Below are 17,274 nucleotides of genomic sequence, written 5' to 3'. Positions count from 1 at the left end.
TGCCATCCCGTGTGGTACGGCACGAGACGGCACGTACTGGTACACGGGGGTTTCGGATCCCCCTCCGTACCGTGGCACGAATTTATGTATCATATTAGACCGTGCGATATGCAGATCTGTGCTGCGGCACTATACTTTACCGGCACACTATTTTTTTTTTCTTTTTGCTTTATTTTTTGGAATACCAAGAAATATCTTAGGTATCTCACAACTCAAAAACTATTATAAATCAAAAATCTATTTGTTAGATAAGTTAAAAAATTATTTATCAAATTATTTTATTAAAATTTGTGGTATCGCCAAACTTTTGACAAATTAGTTGAACAAAATTGAACTCAATAAACAAAGTTTGAGACATATCAAATATAAAATTTTATTTTTAAGTTAGAAAATTAAAAATACTGATAAAACTAAAAACTAAATTAAATCAATTGATACTTAAATTTATTTAATTTATTTGTCATATAATTTATTACTTAATTTTTTGAAGATCTAATAATTTTTTCGAAAAACTTAATTAATTTTTTTTAAAAATATTTTTAAAAAATTTTTAAATAATTTTAAAAATTATTTTTGTATTTTATTAAAAAAAGATTGTAACATTTCAAAAAAAAAAAAAAGCAAAATATTTTTACATTTCAAAAGTTATAACATGTAAAAATTTTTATTTTGTATAAGATATAGTTGTACTTTATATAAAAAAAATCCTACAAATATATTTATTGATAAGTATAATAAACTATACATAACAAATATTTATAATTATTTGATTAAATTTTTCAAAATAATATTATAACAATTTATTGGGATCCGAAAAATTAAAATAAATTCGTATCAAAATGTACAGTAGGAGGTCATGTGTATCTATCGACGTGCAAACGTATTATATATCGGCACGAAAGCGTGTGACTACCGTACCGTGCCAAGCAGACAGCATCCCGTGCCATGGTATTTTAAATCTTAATAAAAATTAAGTTCCTAAGCCCAGATTGATAGTGGCTTATCCCATTAAATATTAACCGATACATACGTTGTATTAGTGGTGCAATTTACTCTAAACACAGTACATCAAATAGTCACAAAGTAAATGGTCAAAATATCGTAATTAATGCAATAGAAAAAAATTTCTAGCAAACATTTAACCCATTTGGATTCTACCATTAAAATCAATACCCTGAAAGCTATTGATTTTGAAATATCTCAATAAAATCTTTTGTGGTGTAGCACATTTATAGTTTATTATTATATAGTTTAAACTGTAGTATTTTGTTATCATATATATATATATATAATATAATAATTGTTTTGTCCTTGTTTCAATAAAATATTATTAGTGTATAAAGTAACAAGGCATTATTTATTAATCACGATATGATAAAGTGCAAATAACGGGATGAAAAAACTCTATGGTATCAAAATTCTATGGTTTGTAAAATTAATATTCCTTTAAACTTATGTCAACCTCGTTATCCTCGATAAAGTGGAGAACGTATTGTCAACAGTGACCCAGAGGACGACGTACTCTGCAGCTTCCCAGAATTTTCTAATGCCTAGAAATTTTTTTTTTTCTATGCAGAATTTTTTTTTGTAGATGATGGTACGTAATCAACTCTCATTAAAAGAAAAAAAAAAAATCTAGGAGATTATATTAGAGTTAAATGAAAAAAATTAAAACAAAAATATCACAAAAATAATTTCTCCTCAAATCGGATTCATTTTAGGAAGAAACCGTATTTAAAATTTAAATAATGTCTTGAAGACAAAGTAGATCATCATCATACAATTTAAATTCTTGCTGTACCCAGTAGATTTGGGTGTATCAAGATTTTCTGGATCAGCTTGAATTTTTTATTTTTAAGAAAAATATAATATGCTACGCACCTGCTTTGTTCATATCAGTTTAAATTTTTTTTTGGTATCATAATAATATTTCTTATTGTTACTATTTGTATCATAACTCTCATTTCCTACATAATATATTCCAATTTTTATACCAATTGTAGGCTTATTATCGAAGATAGAAATTATTTCTGCTTCAATGAGCTATTTGAAAATCAGATGTGTAATTTATTTTTTTTTTCTAAATTATTTTCTAAAAAAATAATAATATTGAATCAATAGTTGGATAACTTTTTTTTCAACAATTACTTCAACAAAAAAAATTAGTATATGATTTTTTTTGTTAAATTTTTTAATATTTTATAAAAATATAATATTAATAGTTCGAGAAACATCTGATATAGAGGAAATTTTTAACCCTTGGCCTAGTCAAGTCGGCTTCAAGGTTGCGCAGCAACGCGGCTGGCGCTGTGGCATTTGAACGAGTCAAAAAATATAGGTTGACAAGTCACCATTCATTCAAAAATGGAACAAGTCATCCGTACGCAAAATTATTGCCTACACCCAGTGTACGAGTGTATATATATATAGCGTCCGGCTACAAAGCTATTAATAGCATCAAGCATTTTGTGCTACTAAGTTTTTCGCCGTTAGATCTACTTTTTTAATTATTTTCACCTCTTAGATTATACTATTTCACCAACTACACACTAAATCCTAAAAGGAACCACTATCATCCTAACCATATATTCTTTTATTTAAGAATCGAAAATCTAATAACACTAATAACTTAGTGCTATTAATAATATTCTAACCTAGTTTTATATATATATATGGTGGAAAATTTTGCATCACCGAGTACTCGATGCTATTGAAAGCATTGCAGTCGAACTCTCTCTTTCTCTCTCTATATATATATCCTTTATCTTGTAATTGTAGCATTCTATTGTAAAGACATCAAAATTAGAATTTTACTGTTGAATGAGTTTCACAATTTGTTTGTGAATGAATCATCAAACATTAAGTGCAGCCCAGGGGTGCTTTGTATATTAATGAATTCAGTCAATAAATTAGATTATTTTCTTTAAACGTCCAAAATAAGTTCTTAGAATTGTGGTGAATGAGACATACTTATACATCATATACAAACAATTAATAATTTTTCCAATTCATTATTTATTCTATTTGAGCAGATAAAATTACACTTTTTTTTCTTTTTTTTTGAGAGAGATAAATAGCACGCTACCCGCTTTGTTTATTTCATTTAGAAATAAACTTAGCTGGATATGTGAATCAACTAGGATTCGAACTTGGATTTCAGGTACCAACCACCAAATCCTTTGCCACTTGCTCTAGGGGAAGCTGGTGTAAAATTACACTTTTGGTTCTCAAATTATGAGTCTGGACCGTCCGGTAATATTTCAATCCTCAAATATTAATTTACTATAGTAGTTTTTCATTATTATTATAATTAAGCCTCATAATTTAATATATTTGATAAGATTTTGATGTGTAATTGGTGTAATAGTGATGCAATATTTTAATCATTATCACATTATTAATTGTTATCTTATTACTATTAACATACATCCCCATCTTGTCAGCCAAATTAGGAATAAAAAAAAATTAATTCCAAGAATTAAAATGGTAAGCTTATAAGTTATAATAAATTAAAATTTAAGCATCAAAATATGGATTTTTTATAAAATAATCTTTTAAAATTTTATTATTTTCCAAAATAATTTTGCTAAAATTATATTTAAAAAACTAATCTCTTAAAAACGGTGAATGGTTCACTGCCTTCACCGCTTTTCTAATTTCTCAAAAAAGCGGTGAATCATTCACCGCCTTTCACTTGTTTATTATTTTTTTCTATAATCCTAATAACCACATAAATATTTCAACAAATTACATATAATTTTAACAACCTGAAAATTCGAATAATCTATCCATACAATCCTAACAATCAAAAAAATACTAATAATCTATCCATATAATCGTAATAATCAAATATTACATATAATCTTAACAATTTGAAAATCCTAATAAAATATCAATATAATTTCTCGTATAATCTACGTATAATTTTAACAACCTCTTTTTTTTTTCTTTCCCAAAAAATTATGAAAAAGACGGTGAATGATTCACCGTCTTTTAAAAATTATGAAGAAGACGGTGAATGATTCACCGCCTTTAAAAGACTTTAAAAAATTTTAGAATGCGGTGAATAATTCACTGTGTTTCGAGAGTTAATTTGCCAAATACAAATTTGATAGGATTATTTCGCAAATTATAAAATTTTATATGGTTATTTTGTAAAAAAAGTCTCAAAATATCAATGTGATCCATAATTTAGGAACGAAAAGTATAATTTATCCTAATAATTGAATTGTAAAATATGAATGATTATTTGGATATATACTCTCAACCAAACTCTTATCAAAATCTCACGAGCACAGAAATCAAACCGGTATTCAATCCCATGGATACAACCCCATCCTCCGCCCTCTCCTCCTCTTATTTACTACTCATCTCACTACTCTGCTGCCTTCCCCTCTTGCTGCACGGTGGCGATGATGATTCGCCGCTCGATCAAACCTGCGGCGACACCGGCAACTACACCGCCAACAGCACCTACGAGTCCAACCTCAGCCAGCTCCTGCACACTCTCTCCTCAGTAGCCTCAGTCTCCGACGGCTTCTCCAATGCCAGCACAGGGGAGTCCCTCGACCAGGTATTTGGTCTCGCCCTCTGCCGTGGCGACAACAACGCCACCGACTGCCGCACCTGCCTCGACGGAGCTTCCAATGACACCCAGCAGCTCTGCCCGTACCACAAAGAGGCCGTCATCTGGTACGACGACTGCCTCCTCAAGTATTCCAACCAAAACTTTACCTCCGCCTTCGACAACTCCGAGCAGGCCGTCTTGTACAATATCAACAACATAACGGGCGAGAGGTTTCCCGGGTACACCCAGAACACCACCATTAAGAATTTCTTCAACCAAGTGGTGAACACTCTACTGAGTGATGTAGCCGATTCGGCTGCGTCGAATTCAAACTCTGGAAAGCTGTTCGCCACCGGTGAATTGACCATCACGAACGGCTTTCCGACAATATACGGGTTAGCTCAGTGCGCTCCGGACATGCCGGGCACCGAGTGTCGTCAGTGCCTGCAGGCTGAAATCAACGAGACGCTGAACTACTTCGACGGGCGGATCGGGGGACGAGTTCTCGGCATCTGGTGCAATTTGAGATACGAAGTGTATCCGTTCTACTACGGGAGGTCGATGGTAAGCGCTTCTTCTGTCGCACCAGGGGACCTGCCCGGGACTCCGCAACCCCCCAGCACTCGGCCAGGTAGCTCGCCGTCTCTCACGGTGTCGCCCCCTCCGCAAATTCCAATGGAAAGTAACGAACACACTGTTGGTAAAAAAAAATATTTTTTTTTTATTTTTATTATTTTAAAGCAGTATAAATTTTTACAGAAGTCGATTAATTTGTTTCACACAGCCCTTTTTTTTTTTTTTTTTTTTTAATACTCTAAAACCTTCTGAGGAAAAAAAACAGAACATAAAAAATAAATAGCATGAATTGTTATTTTTTTTTAAAGAAATATATTAGGCACAAAATATTAGATGAAAAACGTTAGTAATTAGTGTTGTGTTGTGCGCGCCTGCCCATTGGGCAAAGCCTAAATAAGTTGCGCCTTAATTTGAGGACTTTTGTGTCGACTCGGTGGCTCGACGTGGCCTGATTCGATCAAGCCGCACGTTTTACATCTCTATCTAAATTCTGACTACCATCTCCTATGCAAAAATAATCAAAAAAAAAAATTCTAATATCAATTACTAGGCATGATGAGCTGTTTTTTCATATGAAACTTTGGCCGAAATATTGTTAAAATAATGCTATTAATAAATGTGAATAAATATAATTGTTTCATTAGTTCGTCGGAGTACCTTCTTACTGCAGCTAGAAGTAAAAGTTTTTGCTCTCTGGGTCTTAGAAGTTGCTTCTCACCACAATAAAAATTTTAGATCTGTTTATTTGCAACAACGTCTAAATTGTAATTTATATCTTGTTCATATAGAAGTAATTTTGAAAGCTAGATATAATAACATGTTAAAATACTTATGCTCTACATCTCCCTTTACCTTATAAAATAATCTGAAGATAACCATCTACTATTCAATATTTGGTTGATCAATTAATTATAGTATGTCACTGGAAACATTTATTACAGGCACAAGGCGGGGAAAAAGTAAGCTTCGCATTATTATTATAACTATATGCCTCACCGTACTCCTTATTTCTTGCTCCCTCCTGTGTCTCCTGTGTATCAAAAGACGACGCGCAGGTAAATTCAAATTAAGTTTTAAACCACTTTCAGCTGGAGAAACTCCTAATCAAGAACTTTTTCTTTTTCATTTTTATTCTGTGATCCAGAAAGGGCAAAGTTGTATCACTCTCGACCAACTTTCAATTTTGATACTGATGAAGTAATTAGGCTTTGGAAGAGTGAAGAAAACAGTTCTGAATTCTCATTATTTGATTTTGCTACCCTAGTGAACTCTACAAACAATTTCTCCATCGAAAGCAAACTTGGCGAGGGTGGTTTTGGGCCTGTTTATAAGGTAATTAAAGTGCAATCAATTTAAAATGCGATTAATTTAAAGTGTAATCATTATTATCTCCAAAAAAGAATGGAAATGATATTTGGCAAAATCAATTTATTGAAATTTCACTCTTCGTCAAATTTAGATCCTATAATTAATAGAATAATTTAGATCCTATAATCCTATAATTAATCAGCTGTACTTTCCTCACAACACCTGTTTCCCTGTCTTTTTCCTTTTTGTTTCCGTCATCCAAGAGGCCTTGTTGCCTCACCTATGTTGCTTAATTCACCTTCTGAATGAATGAAGCGGGTAGCATATTATCTTTTTTTTTTTTAAAAAAAAGAAGAATAATTATAATGTTGTATTGAGCTCTACACTTCAATAATAGTTGTCTATATAACGATATTTTCTTATTGAAAAAAACATGTTATGTGGAGTAACACAACTAACATGCATGAAATCTATTCACAATAATAACTTACAATTGAAGTACATCTTTTTTAGCCTCCTCCTCCGTAGAAGATTTGGATTTAAAATTCAGCTGCACTATGTGCCAACCTAATATTAGTATTATTAGGATTATTATTTTTTAACTCCAGCTTTAGAGGAGTGTACATTTATCTTTTTCTTCAAAAAATGACAAAAACGAAATGCAATTATTTAATTTTTTGTGTTTGAAATTCATGGCACTTTCTATGATATATAACAGGGGCAATTATCAAATGGGCTTGAAATAGCCGTAAAGAGACTCTCTACACGTTCGGGCCAAGGTCTAGTGGAATTCAAGAATGAGATTCAACTTATAGCAAAACTTCAACATCGAAACCTTGTAAGGCTATTAGGCTGCTGCATTCAAGGAGAAGAGAAAATACTAATCTACGAATACATGCCAAATAAAAGCTTGGATTTCTTCCTCTTTGGTTTGTATTCATTATTCTGCTTCAATTGTTGTTTTTCTTCTCTTTCGATGCATTCTTTTTTATGTTAGTTTGTCAATCTTAGATCAAACAAGAGGAGCAACATTAGATTGGCAAAAACGCTTTACTATTGTTGAAGGAATAGCTCAAGGACTTCTTTATCTTCACAAGCACTCTCGGCTACGAATTATCCATAGAGATCTAAAGGCGAGCAATATTCTCTTGGATAGCGAGATGAAACCTAAGATATCTGATTTTGGCTTAGCTAGAATCTTCGGTTCCAACGAAACTCAAGCAAACACAAACAAGGTTGTTGGCACATAGTAAGTATAGATTAACCACATTTATGTATCAACTAATTTATGTTTATTGGTTTTGTTGACAATATTGTAATTAATTGGTTCAGTGGTTACATGTCTCCCGAATATGCTTCTGAGGGTATTTTCTCAATCAAATCTGATGTCTTTAGCTTTGGCGTCTTACTTCTCGAGATCGTTAGCGGAAAGAGAAATGCTGGTTTTCACCAATATGGGAATCATCTTAACCTCCTCGGATACGTAAGTAAAGAGATTTGATCACTTCATTCTTATAATATATTTTTTAAAAGAAAGTATTATGGCATTTTAGATCATTTCATCATCTAATTGACGAGATAATTGGTGTTCCCTAAAGCATCTGAAAGTTTTATATCATTAGCTGGTGACAAATTTGTCTCAGGCATGGGAGGTTTGGAAAGAGGGGAGCTGGCTTGAACTCATAGATCCATCACTAGATGGTAGTTCCGAAACTTATGAGATATTGAGATGCATTCATGTGGCACTAATGTGTGTTCAAGAGAATGCTGCGGATCGACCCACCATGTCGGATGTGATTGTGATGCTAAACAGCGATAGTACGAGCCTACCAGATCCAAAGCAACCAGCTTACTTCAATGTGAGAATCAAGGATGAAGCAGAGATGGCATCTGATTTCATCGTGCCTGTTAGCGAAAATGAGATTACTTTTACTAGTCTAGGAGGTCGATAATGCTACTTCAGTTCTCTTCTTCTTCCTTTTTTTAATTTGGTTTTTTTTTCGAGATATTAAAGTTCGTATCGGCATTATCAGTTATCCTATTGTCGTATTAGATAAACAGCATTGGATTGAAAAGATTGAGAAAATGTTATTTGCAAATGTTGGCTGTATGTATAGTTACTCCAGGCAGGAAGTAGCAACTTGGTTGTAATTAATTAAGCATGTACGTATTAATTACAACGATTAAGAGTCTGAATTGGCCAATATCACAATAAAGACCAATAGCATAACATGATGTAAGGCTAAATATCTCAGTAGCTATATAACACACCTTTTGTGTAAGACCCATCTGTGTAACCATATATACCATCTGTGTAACCATATATAAGTATTGGTAAGTTGATTGGGTGCAATTTGTGGTTGTGTACGTACTTGTTGGAAAGATCATTGCATTGTGGGGTGGTGCATCCTAGCTAGCTCGGAGAATGTGGATGATTCGATTGGTGTGATCGAATACAGGAGTTTGTTGTTCGAAGCAACACACGCAGGTTTCGCGTTGTGTCCAAATGAGAATTTTTTGACCTGTTAAATATAAAAGAGGTAGCAAATTGGTCATGGAGCAAAAGAGGAGTGAAAATTTGAACTTGGTACCCGAGGTCCCTAGTTCGAATCCAAATTGATTCACATTTCTAGCTAAGTTTATTTCTAAATGAAATAAACGAAACGAATAGCGTGCTATCTATCTCTCAAAAAAAAAAAAAAAAAAAAAAAGAGCTATAGATATTCACTTGCAGCTTGCAGGTCTTTTTTTTTTTTTTTTTTTCTTTTATAAATGTTGTAACTCGTAGAAAAATGATATGTTGTTAATGAACCAAATCACTTTCATATTGATTGCCTCTCAAAAATATGTACATAATTATGTTCAGAAAAGCCTGACTAATAACTTTATTCAAATTCAAACTTAAAATTATAATTCAAATTTCAATTTGAATCCATAAATTTAATTTAAAATTTAAAATAAAATTTGAATAAAACTTTAGATTTTAAATTAAATTCAAATTCAAATTTATCGATTAGATTCAAAATACTTGATTGAATTTTAATTTTTAATTTAAGTTCAAATTAAAATTAAAATTTATAAATATAATTTTTAAACTTAAACTTATATTTTAATTAAAAAATAAGATTAAAAAAATAAATTTAATCCGAACAAATCCATTCACCCAAAAATTGAAATCGAAATGAAAATTCCGTATACCAAACATCGAACAAACGGATTCATCAATTTCTATTCCGATTCCGGGATAAAATATGGGCCAACCAAACAAGTTTTAAATATACGTGGGTAAACTTCAAATACTACCCGTATAGTTTCGTACTTTTTCATTTTAGTACTATGTGGTTTAAAGTGTATCAAGTTAGTACCTTGTGGTTTCATTCTTTTCTTTTCGTTAGCTTTTTTCATTAATATTTCGATAAATTATATATAAAAATTTCAAATATCCCACCTATTTTTATCGAATATTCACTTTAGTACCCTTTAGTTTTAGTTTTGTCATTGATTTAACAAAAAAAATTAGTGAAATGGATAATAAAAAAAAAAAAAAACCACAAAGTATTAAATTGATACACTTAAAACCAAAGAGTATGAATGTAAGAAAGTCTGAAACCACATGGATGGTATTTGAAGTTTTTCCAATATACATATAATAATTTAGAAACTACAATGTAACTAAAATATAAAAGTTTAAATTAAAATAATTAGATATTAAGAAGCTTTTAATCAAAATAAAAATATTCCAGGAGTCAACATCTAAATGTTGTATAGTTGAGGGGTTGTTCATACATTTTTAACCCCGTTTTATCCTCCGTCGGCGCATCCCTCCTAGCCGCCGATCTCGTCGCCAGTGAGCCCCTCGCCGCCGATCTCGTCTCCGGTGAGCCCCTCTTCGCCGACCTCGTCGCCGGTGAGCCCCTCGCCGCCGATCTCGTCGCCGGCGAGATTCTCGTTGCTCAACTCCTCGCTTGGGAAAAATGATTAACTAGGGCATTGTAACGGTAGCAATTTTATTTTATTTTATTTTGTTTTTCTAGGATCACTTTGTTAGTTCCTATAGGGAAAATGCGATTTCTTGCGAAAATAGCTATAGAGTTGATTTTCTCGAGCTTTTAGTGCGGATAATTGACATCCTGGACATCTATTTCTAGTTGTTGTCTTAGCACAAACAAAGTTTATACTCTGTTAAATTGTGTGAAAATTATTCACTTTGCCTTGTTTTAGTTGTTTTCACACTCTGATTTCGTAATTCTTTTCTATTATAAGATTGTAAATTTTGGAACCAAGGAGAAGATGATTAGCAACTTGTGGAAGCAGTGGGAATTCCTCTTTATTCTTTTCTACGCCCTGATTTTTTATCTGGTTGTAATCCATCGATCTCTTCAGCTTTCACATGGTAATTTATTTAAAACTTATGTTTTTTTATGGTAAAAACGTGTATAACTTATCTGAACTATGGATTATTTTGATTTGGCTACATAATATTTCAAAATTTGATTTTACTATCCAAATTTTAATTTTTTTGATTTGAGTTGGTCAACAATATTTTAACTTCAAATTGAATATGTCATTTATCTTTACAGTTTAATTAGTATATTTCATGCAATTCATGCTACTATAGATTCATTAAAGTAAGTAATTATCTTATACTTTAAAGTCAAACAGTCTTTGACCGACTCAAATCAAACAAATTGAAAAGTTGGATAGCGGATTCAAAATGATTTGTAATTCAAGTAAGTTTTGTACGTTCTTATCTTTTCTAATGTATGTCAGGACATTTACTATGTTTAAAATTTTGTGCAAATTAGTTTTCTTACTATGTGATTGATGACAGATTATGTTGGACGACTTTACGGTCTACGCCCTGGCTGGTTCGCCAATCGCTTAAATGTATGTCTCCTGCTCATTTTCCCCTTAAGCTACCTCTCTACTAGTTTCTATGAGCTATCCTTGCACAATTTTAGGTTGCTATTTCCCTGCAGATAAATGGCTTCATTTGCCTAATTCTATTAATTTTCCTTTTTTTTTTCTTCTTTTCTTTTTTCTTTCAGGATGTCTCTGATTCACAATGGAGAAACTTCCGAGGAAACTTACCAATTCTTACTCTTGTTATGGGAGCCTTCGTGATTGTGGCGAATGTTTTCCGCCACTATTATGCCTTGAAAGGCCGAGCAATGTCAGCATTATGGATTTTTATATCATTGATTTATCTATTGTATTTACATGGAGCTTGGTATGCAGTGGATCATATTTATCAATTTTACCAAATTTTTTTTGTCAAATTTGCCGATCGTTTTCTAACTATTTTGTTACTATTGCAGTGTTGGTTTTATTCTCTTTTTTGGCTCTCTGAATTATTTTTTAGTTAAGGTATGTGACTTATTTAATGCTACTCTTTCATTTTTATTATGGTTTCATATTTTACTACTTAATTCTACGGTGAAACTGTTTCTTAAGCTTGCATGGTTACCATTAATTTAGGATGGAATTGCACTCGCTATCAGTAACGATATATATACAGCATTTTGACTATTGGAGGAACTCGAAATTATGTTTGTCAATAGTAAAGACTGTTTTGATTCTCTGTTACCTTAGCGGCTAACCAATTTATAGTATCAGGTAGTGGCTGGTCTGTAGCTTTTTCCTCTTGGAGATAGTTTCAGTTTGATCGATTTATCTTTCTAGATGTATGATAATATGAGTTTGTAACTTTACCATCTCTTAATGTTTTCTGAGGCATTATTTTTTTTCCTTTTTGCAGACTTTTGCTCGATCCAACTACTACATTCCTGTGCTTTGGATATTCAATATAACAATTCTCATACTAAATCGCATCTATGAAGGCTATCCTTTCTCTTTGTTTGGGTTAGTTATTTCATGATCTGATTCATGCTAGTATATCATTAGTTCACGATTCTACCTTTTTTCACTTGGACTAACATTACATTTCTCAAAATTGAATAGGCAACAATTGGCTTTTTTGGACAATTACCGGGGCACTTTTAGATGGCACATATGCTTTAATCTCGGTATGCTTTCTTCTGTGTCTTTATTTTCGGTAGAAACTCGAATGATGCGTATTATACTTATCATTCTTGTAGATTGTTTTAGGGCAATATTTGGTAGAAAATAATTCATTTGAAGATATATGGCTTTTACCATGTAGGTTGTAATTAATTAGAATCCGAATTCATGTTTACAAGTTTTGCAATTAGTTACGTGGAGAAGCCTTTTCATTATAGGGGAATTTTGTGATTAATTTGGCTATTTCCTCCATGCAAGGTACTAATGTTTTAGTTTCATACCATATGGAATTAGATTTTCTTTCTTCTTCTTCTTCTTCTTCTTCTTCTTCTTCTTCTTTTCCCTGAAACTGGTTGCTAACTTATTTTGTGGCTTATTCTGTGGCAGTTGTACTACGCATGATCAGCTTTGGATGTGACTATCATTGGTCGTTTGGACAGCCTCGCTTTGATAAAAAGGTATGGAATAATTATTCTTACTAGGTGCAATTACAGCTTTGAGTAAGAGATTATTAAGATGACCTCCTATGGGACACTTGTTTTATCACATTCTAACATATGCTCTTCCCTGTTTAGAATGCTTAAGCCCAAATTATGATATACCTAGTAATTAATTGCTTGTCATATTGTTGTATCTAATGCTTGTTCCCCCTTTTTCGTGTTTGTTTTTAGATTGCTTTATTTACAAAACATTTCCAGTGTTTTATGGATACAGAGACACGTCCAGCGTTGCCATGTTTGTTCTTCTGGGAGGACATGTTACCATGCTTTACAGGTATCCAAAGTAAACTGATCAAATTCATTACAATATCTGCTATTTATATTGTATTTTAGTGCTTTGAGTACTATAATCAAAAGTTGCTTTGGCAGAACGTATGTTGTAAGGTGATGATTGTTTTGTCTTATTTGATACTTTTGTCCGTAAGAACCTATAAATCCACTTGTATATCAACTAATTTCATGTAATTTCTGTATATTAACATGTATTTTAATGTATTTTTATGGGGTTTTTCTTTCTACATCTTGTATTTGTCTTCATCAATGTGATTTATAATGTTGTGTTACTCAAGGACTGACTGGATCATCTGGCAGGAGATTGGAGTTCACAGTAGCAAATACTCATTCAATATGTATTTGTGTCACTTGATATATGCACCACTCTACATCGCCGGACCCATTATTAGCTACAATGCTTTTGCTAAACAGGTCAGTTTGCCCTTTTCTTGTTTTGATTTCAAACGACAAAATTATCTATTTGGTATAATAAGCCTTGTGCAATATGACATCTTTCTTTTCTTCACTGGTTAACTTCAACTGGAGGGTTCTTCTTTTACAAGTTAACCACTCTTTGCTTTCTTCCATAGCTTATCCATTATTTAGTACTCGGCTTATACTTTTTTGTGTACTTTTTTGGTCAAATTGCCATGTTTTAGTCGACTGTGTTGTAGCTTGACCGCCTGATATTCAGTACTAAGTTCACTATTTTTACTAGCTGTTCTGGTTTAAAGCTCAGAACTTTTAGCTGGTACCATAATATTTTCAGAGTGACAAGTGCATTTATCAGTTAAAGGAACCTTATTTTGCGGAAAAATTTATAGTTTGTTTTTTTTGTTCCTTCTCATTTAAGTTGGCTGATGATTTTTAACCTGGTATGACTGTTTTAATTTCATGGTGAATATTTTGTTGTTTGTTCTCCTCCTGGTATGCATTGCCCATGTCAAATAGGAAGTTGCATCTTCTTAATGTGTAAATTGCTCTGCAATTAGTTATGATTTGCATCTATAATACAAAGTAAATCTTCAAATTAATCTGAAAAGGTAAAGGCAAAATCTAACTTTAAGAAGCTTGCAGTTGGAGGCACCGCAGGAGAATTATTCGGTCAGACAAATATCTGCATACGGGCTAAGATGGGTTCTAAGTTTCTTACTTATGGAAGCGATGACACACTTTTTCTACTACAATGCCTTTGCAATTAGGTGAGCCATTCCTCAGTGGTGCAAATGATAGTTTTTGTGTTTTCTGCATTATTTGTGGATGCTAGATCTGTTTGCTGGTGTTGTGCAGTGGTGTGTGGTGGCAGCTGTCACCATTTGAGATCTTTCTCATTGGCTACGGGGTAAGATATGTTGCTGCTATAGAAAATGTCCATACAGTATCTGATAGTAGATTAGCGTCTCTATCAGACACCTCTCCGCTTATACCTAACCGTAACCATATCCATTGTAAATTTTATCCTTTGCCTTTTAAAGAAATACCTTGTTGATCATGTTGCTACACATACTTTTATATTTTTTTCAAATGCCATAGTTTTATATTTTTCAAATACCTCCACTTTCTTATAGGTTATTTCACTTAAATGCTTGCTTTTGCAACCGGAATTTTTGTTTTGCACCAATAATTTCTGCTAGGTTAATAAAATTGCTTGAAGTTCTATTTTGATTAGTAACTTCTTAACCTTGTGTCGCAACAGGTGTTAAACTTTATGTGGTTAAAGTTTCTCCTGATTTGGCGCTATTTTCGGTTCTGGTCTCTGGTAATGCATCTGAAACACTCTTTTCCCTGTTTGGTATCTTTTACTCACATCCCATAGTAAACATCTGTCACAAATGTGGATTCTGTATGTGTGTTAGATGACAAATTGGAGTTTAATCAATTATTCCTGATTATATACCTACGTAAACCATAAATGATTTTAGCTTTTTACTGTTTTAACTGAACAAGGCAGTATACAATAATCTATAAAGCTGAGTTATCGATATGAAAGATTTAGTTGCTGTTGTAAAGTAGAATATGGCTTTATTTACTATCAATATAAAACAGCAAAAAGTATCAGATACAGTATTTTAATCTTTCAATGCTTATTTTGGACTTAATACTGGGATAACTTCTTATTGTAGATAGGAGGAATCGAGACACCCGAGAATATGCCGAGGTGTATGAACAACTGTTATGATTTGGAGAGCTTCTGGAAAGGCTGGCATGCTTCTTTCAATAAATGGCTTGTCAGGTATGGTTAGAATTGTATTCAAATCTAATTAATTCAGTGAGGAATTATTGTTTATTCTTATCACTGTAGATACATGTACATTCCACTTGGCGGTTCTCAGAGAAAGCTACTCAATGTTTGGGTCATTTTCACATTTGTAGCAATTTGGCACGATCTAGAATGGTAAATCATTAGAGAACTTCTGCTCTTTTAATCACTTTGTACACATGAGAAATTAAGCAAATTTTACTTGAGGGTCAGGCACTGTTCATTTAATTATTTTTTCCTTCCTTGAACAGGAAACTTCTTTCTTGGGCATGGTTAACATGTTTATTTTTTGTTCCTGAACTATTAGTCAAATCAGCTGCAGATGCTTTTCAGGTAATACCAAGTAGCCATAACTCCGTAATCATATTGTGATATTTTGGTAAATAATAGGTGTATGGTAAAATAAGGATATAAGGGTGATGCAAATCAACGCCGACAAAACACATGGGCTAAACTAAATGTCGTGCCAGTGATGCCTTCTAAGTAGAACAAATAAGTTGCTATCTTGATAAATAACTAATCTTAAGTCTTGATTTAATTGAGCAAGTCTCAGCATAGATGTGAAATAGAAATTAATTCTTATGAGCCAAATATTTGTGACTAACTAGAACGAAAGATCTAATATTTGTTTTAAAATTGTCCTAGTAGTGTTGTTTGAGGTCCATATCTAATTTATTTGGGTCTTTTTGCTCAGTTTTATTTACCCAGCATCCTGGAATGTCGCACATCGGTCTTTAATTTTGATGCATCTTGCATACAAGACATTGTTCCAAGAAAGCAACATTCTTCCTTGTGTCAAGGACAATCCTTCTTTATTCCAACAAGGGGTCGTAGCACTTAATTTGATCTATCTCTACATTCTAAAGTACCTGTAACTGTAGGCGAGGAGTGCTTTTGGAGCATTCATACATCGTGAACTAGGTGCTATTGCTGGGGCCGTGACGATTAGCTGCCTAATGGTGCGTTTTCTCTCCTGTCATAACTACGTCGTTAGATATCACATGAAAAAACGCGAAGCACTGCAATCTGATTCTTTTGTAAACCTTAGAAGGAAAGGTTTATATTTTTCTTTCGCTGTTGCAATTTTATATTCGACTGTACTATTTTCAATTGATACCAATGTAAAGTGATGTTAGTTGATTATTTCTTTTCTGATCTCTTTTTATTATCTAATGATAATTCATTCCTCTCTGGTGTATCAGGTAGCGAACCTTGTTGGCTATGTCGTCGGGCCGTCGGGCGTAAAATCATTAATTTCGCGAATGCTTCAGAAAGACGGTATGCTGAGACTTGCTTTTCTCGATTTGTTAATACCAGCAGTTAACTGACAGATCTTCTTTTTTTTTTCTGACAGCATATCCTGTTCTGGTATACATATTTATATCATTTTATGTGGGTGTAAAGGTACTCACTCGACTCTCTTATTATTTTCCTTCAATGCGCCACGAAACTATTATACTGTTTCTTATTATCTATTATTAAACTTTTGCAGCTCATGTTTCATATTCGAGATCTTAAGTAAAATCGGTAGTGATTGAAAAGATGAAGAATCTCGCGGATATTTGTATGAGTGATTCCTCAAATACATTTTGGCCCATAAGCAAAGACTCAGAATTCGTAACTTGGGAGGATATGTTTTTTTCTTTTTTCTTTTTTTTAAGTTTATTTTGGTTTTTGAAAATCTTGGTGCTAATCAATTAAGTGACATCACCATTTTTTTTTTTATTTGGTGGTGACAATCACCAATTTTGGAGAGGTTCCATTTTTTT

General features: G+C 32.7%; 2 protein-coding genes and 1 pseudogene across 7 annotated transcripts; all 3 read left to right on the top strand.

Moving 5' to 3' along the window:
• On the top strand, window positions 4,322–5,817 carry LOC109714834 (cysteine-rich repeat secretory protein 38-like). The gene is made up of 2 exons (XM_020239543.1): window positions 4,322–5,131; window positions 5,788–5,817. Exons 1-2 carry the CDS (start codon window positions 4,322–4,324, stop codon window positions 5,815–5,817), a joined length of 840 nt encoding a protein of 279 aa, XP_020095132.1.
• Window positions 5,461–8,716, top strand: LOC109715120 (annotated as a pseudogene).
• On the top strand, window positions 10,208–17,274 carry LOC109715118 (putative membrane-bound O-acyltransferase C24H6.01c). Of its 6 annotated transcripts, none has more exons than XM_020239946.1 (20): window positions 10,208–10,358; window positions 10,715–10,844; window positions 11,283–11,338; window positions 11,500–11,681; window positions 11,770–11,818; window positions 12,210–12,313; window positions 12,413–12,477; window positions 12,860–12,930; window positions 13,187–13,246; window positions 13,564–13,677; window positions 14,323–14,447; window positions 14,536–14,587; window positions 14,942–15,004; window positions 15,369–15,478; window positions 15,548–15,640; window positions 15,757–15,838; window positions 16,387–16,464; window positions 16,708–16,783; window positions 16,860–16,909; window positions 16,998–17,274. In XM_020239946.1, exons 2-20 carry the CDS (start codon window positions 10,742–10,744, stop codon window positions 17,025–17,027), a joined length of 1,563 nt encoding a protein of 520 aa, XP_020095535.1. In that variant the 5' UTR covers window positions 10,208–10,358; window positions 10,715–10,741; the 3' UTR covers window positions 17,028–17,274. The 6 variants fall into 6 exon arrangements, with proteins under 6 accessions (XP_020095535.1, XP_020095537.1, XP_020095539.1 ...); XM_020239945.1 differs by having other exon boundaries at window positions 10,229–10,449; XM_020239947.1 differs by having other exon boundaries at window positions 10,242–10,328.

Source organism: Ananas comosus, linkage group 9 (genome assembly GCF_001540865.1).
Source record: "Ananas comosus cultivar F153 linkage group 9, ASM154086v1, whole genome shotgun sequence".
NCBI lineage: Eukaryota > Viridiplantae > Streptophyta > Magnoliopsida > Poales > Bromeliaceae > Ananas > Ananas comosus.
The sequence above is the reverse complement of the archived record's forward strand: the minus strand, read 5'-3'. Positions and strand labels throughout refer to the sequence as shown.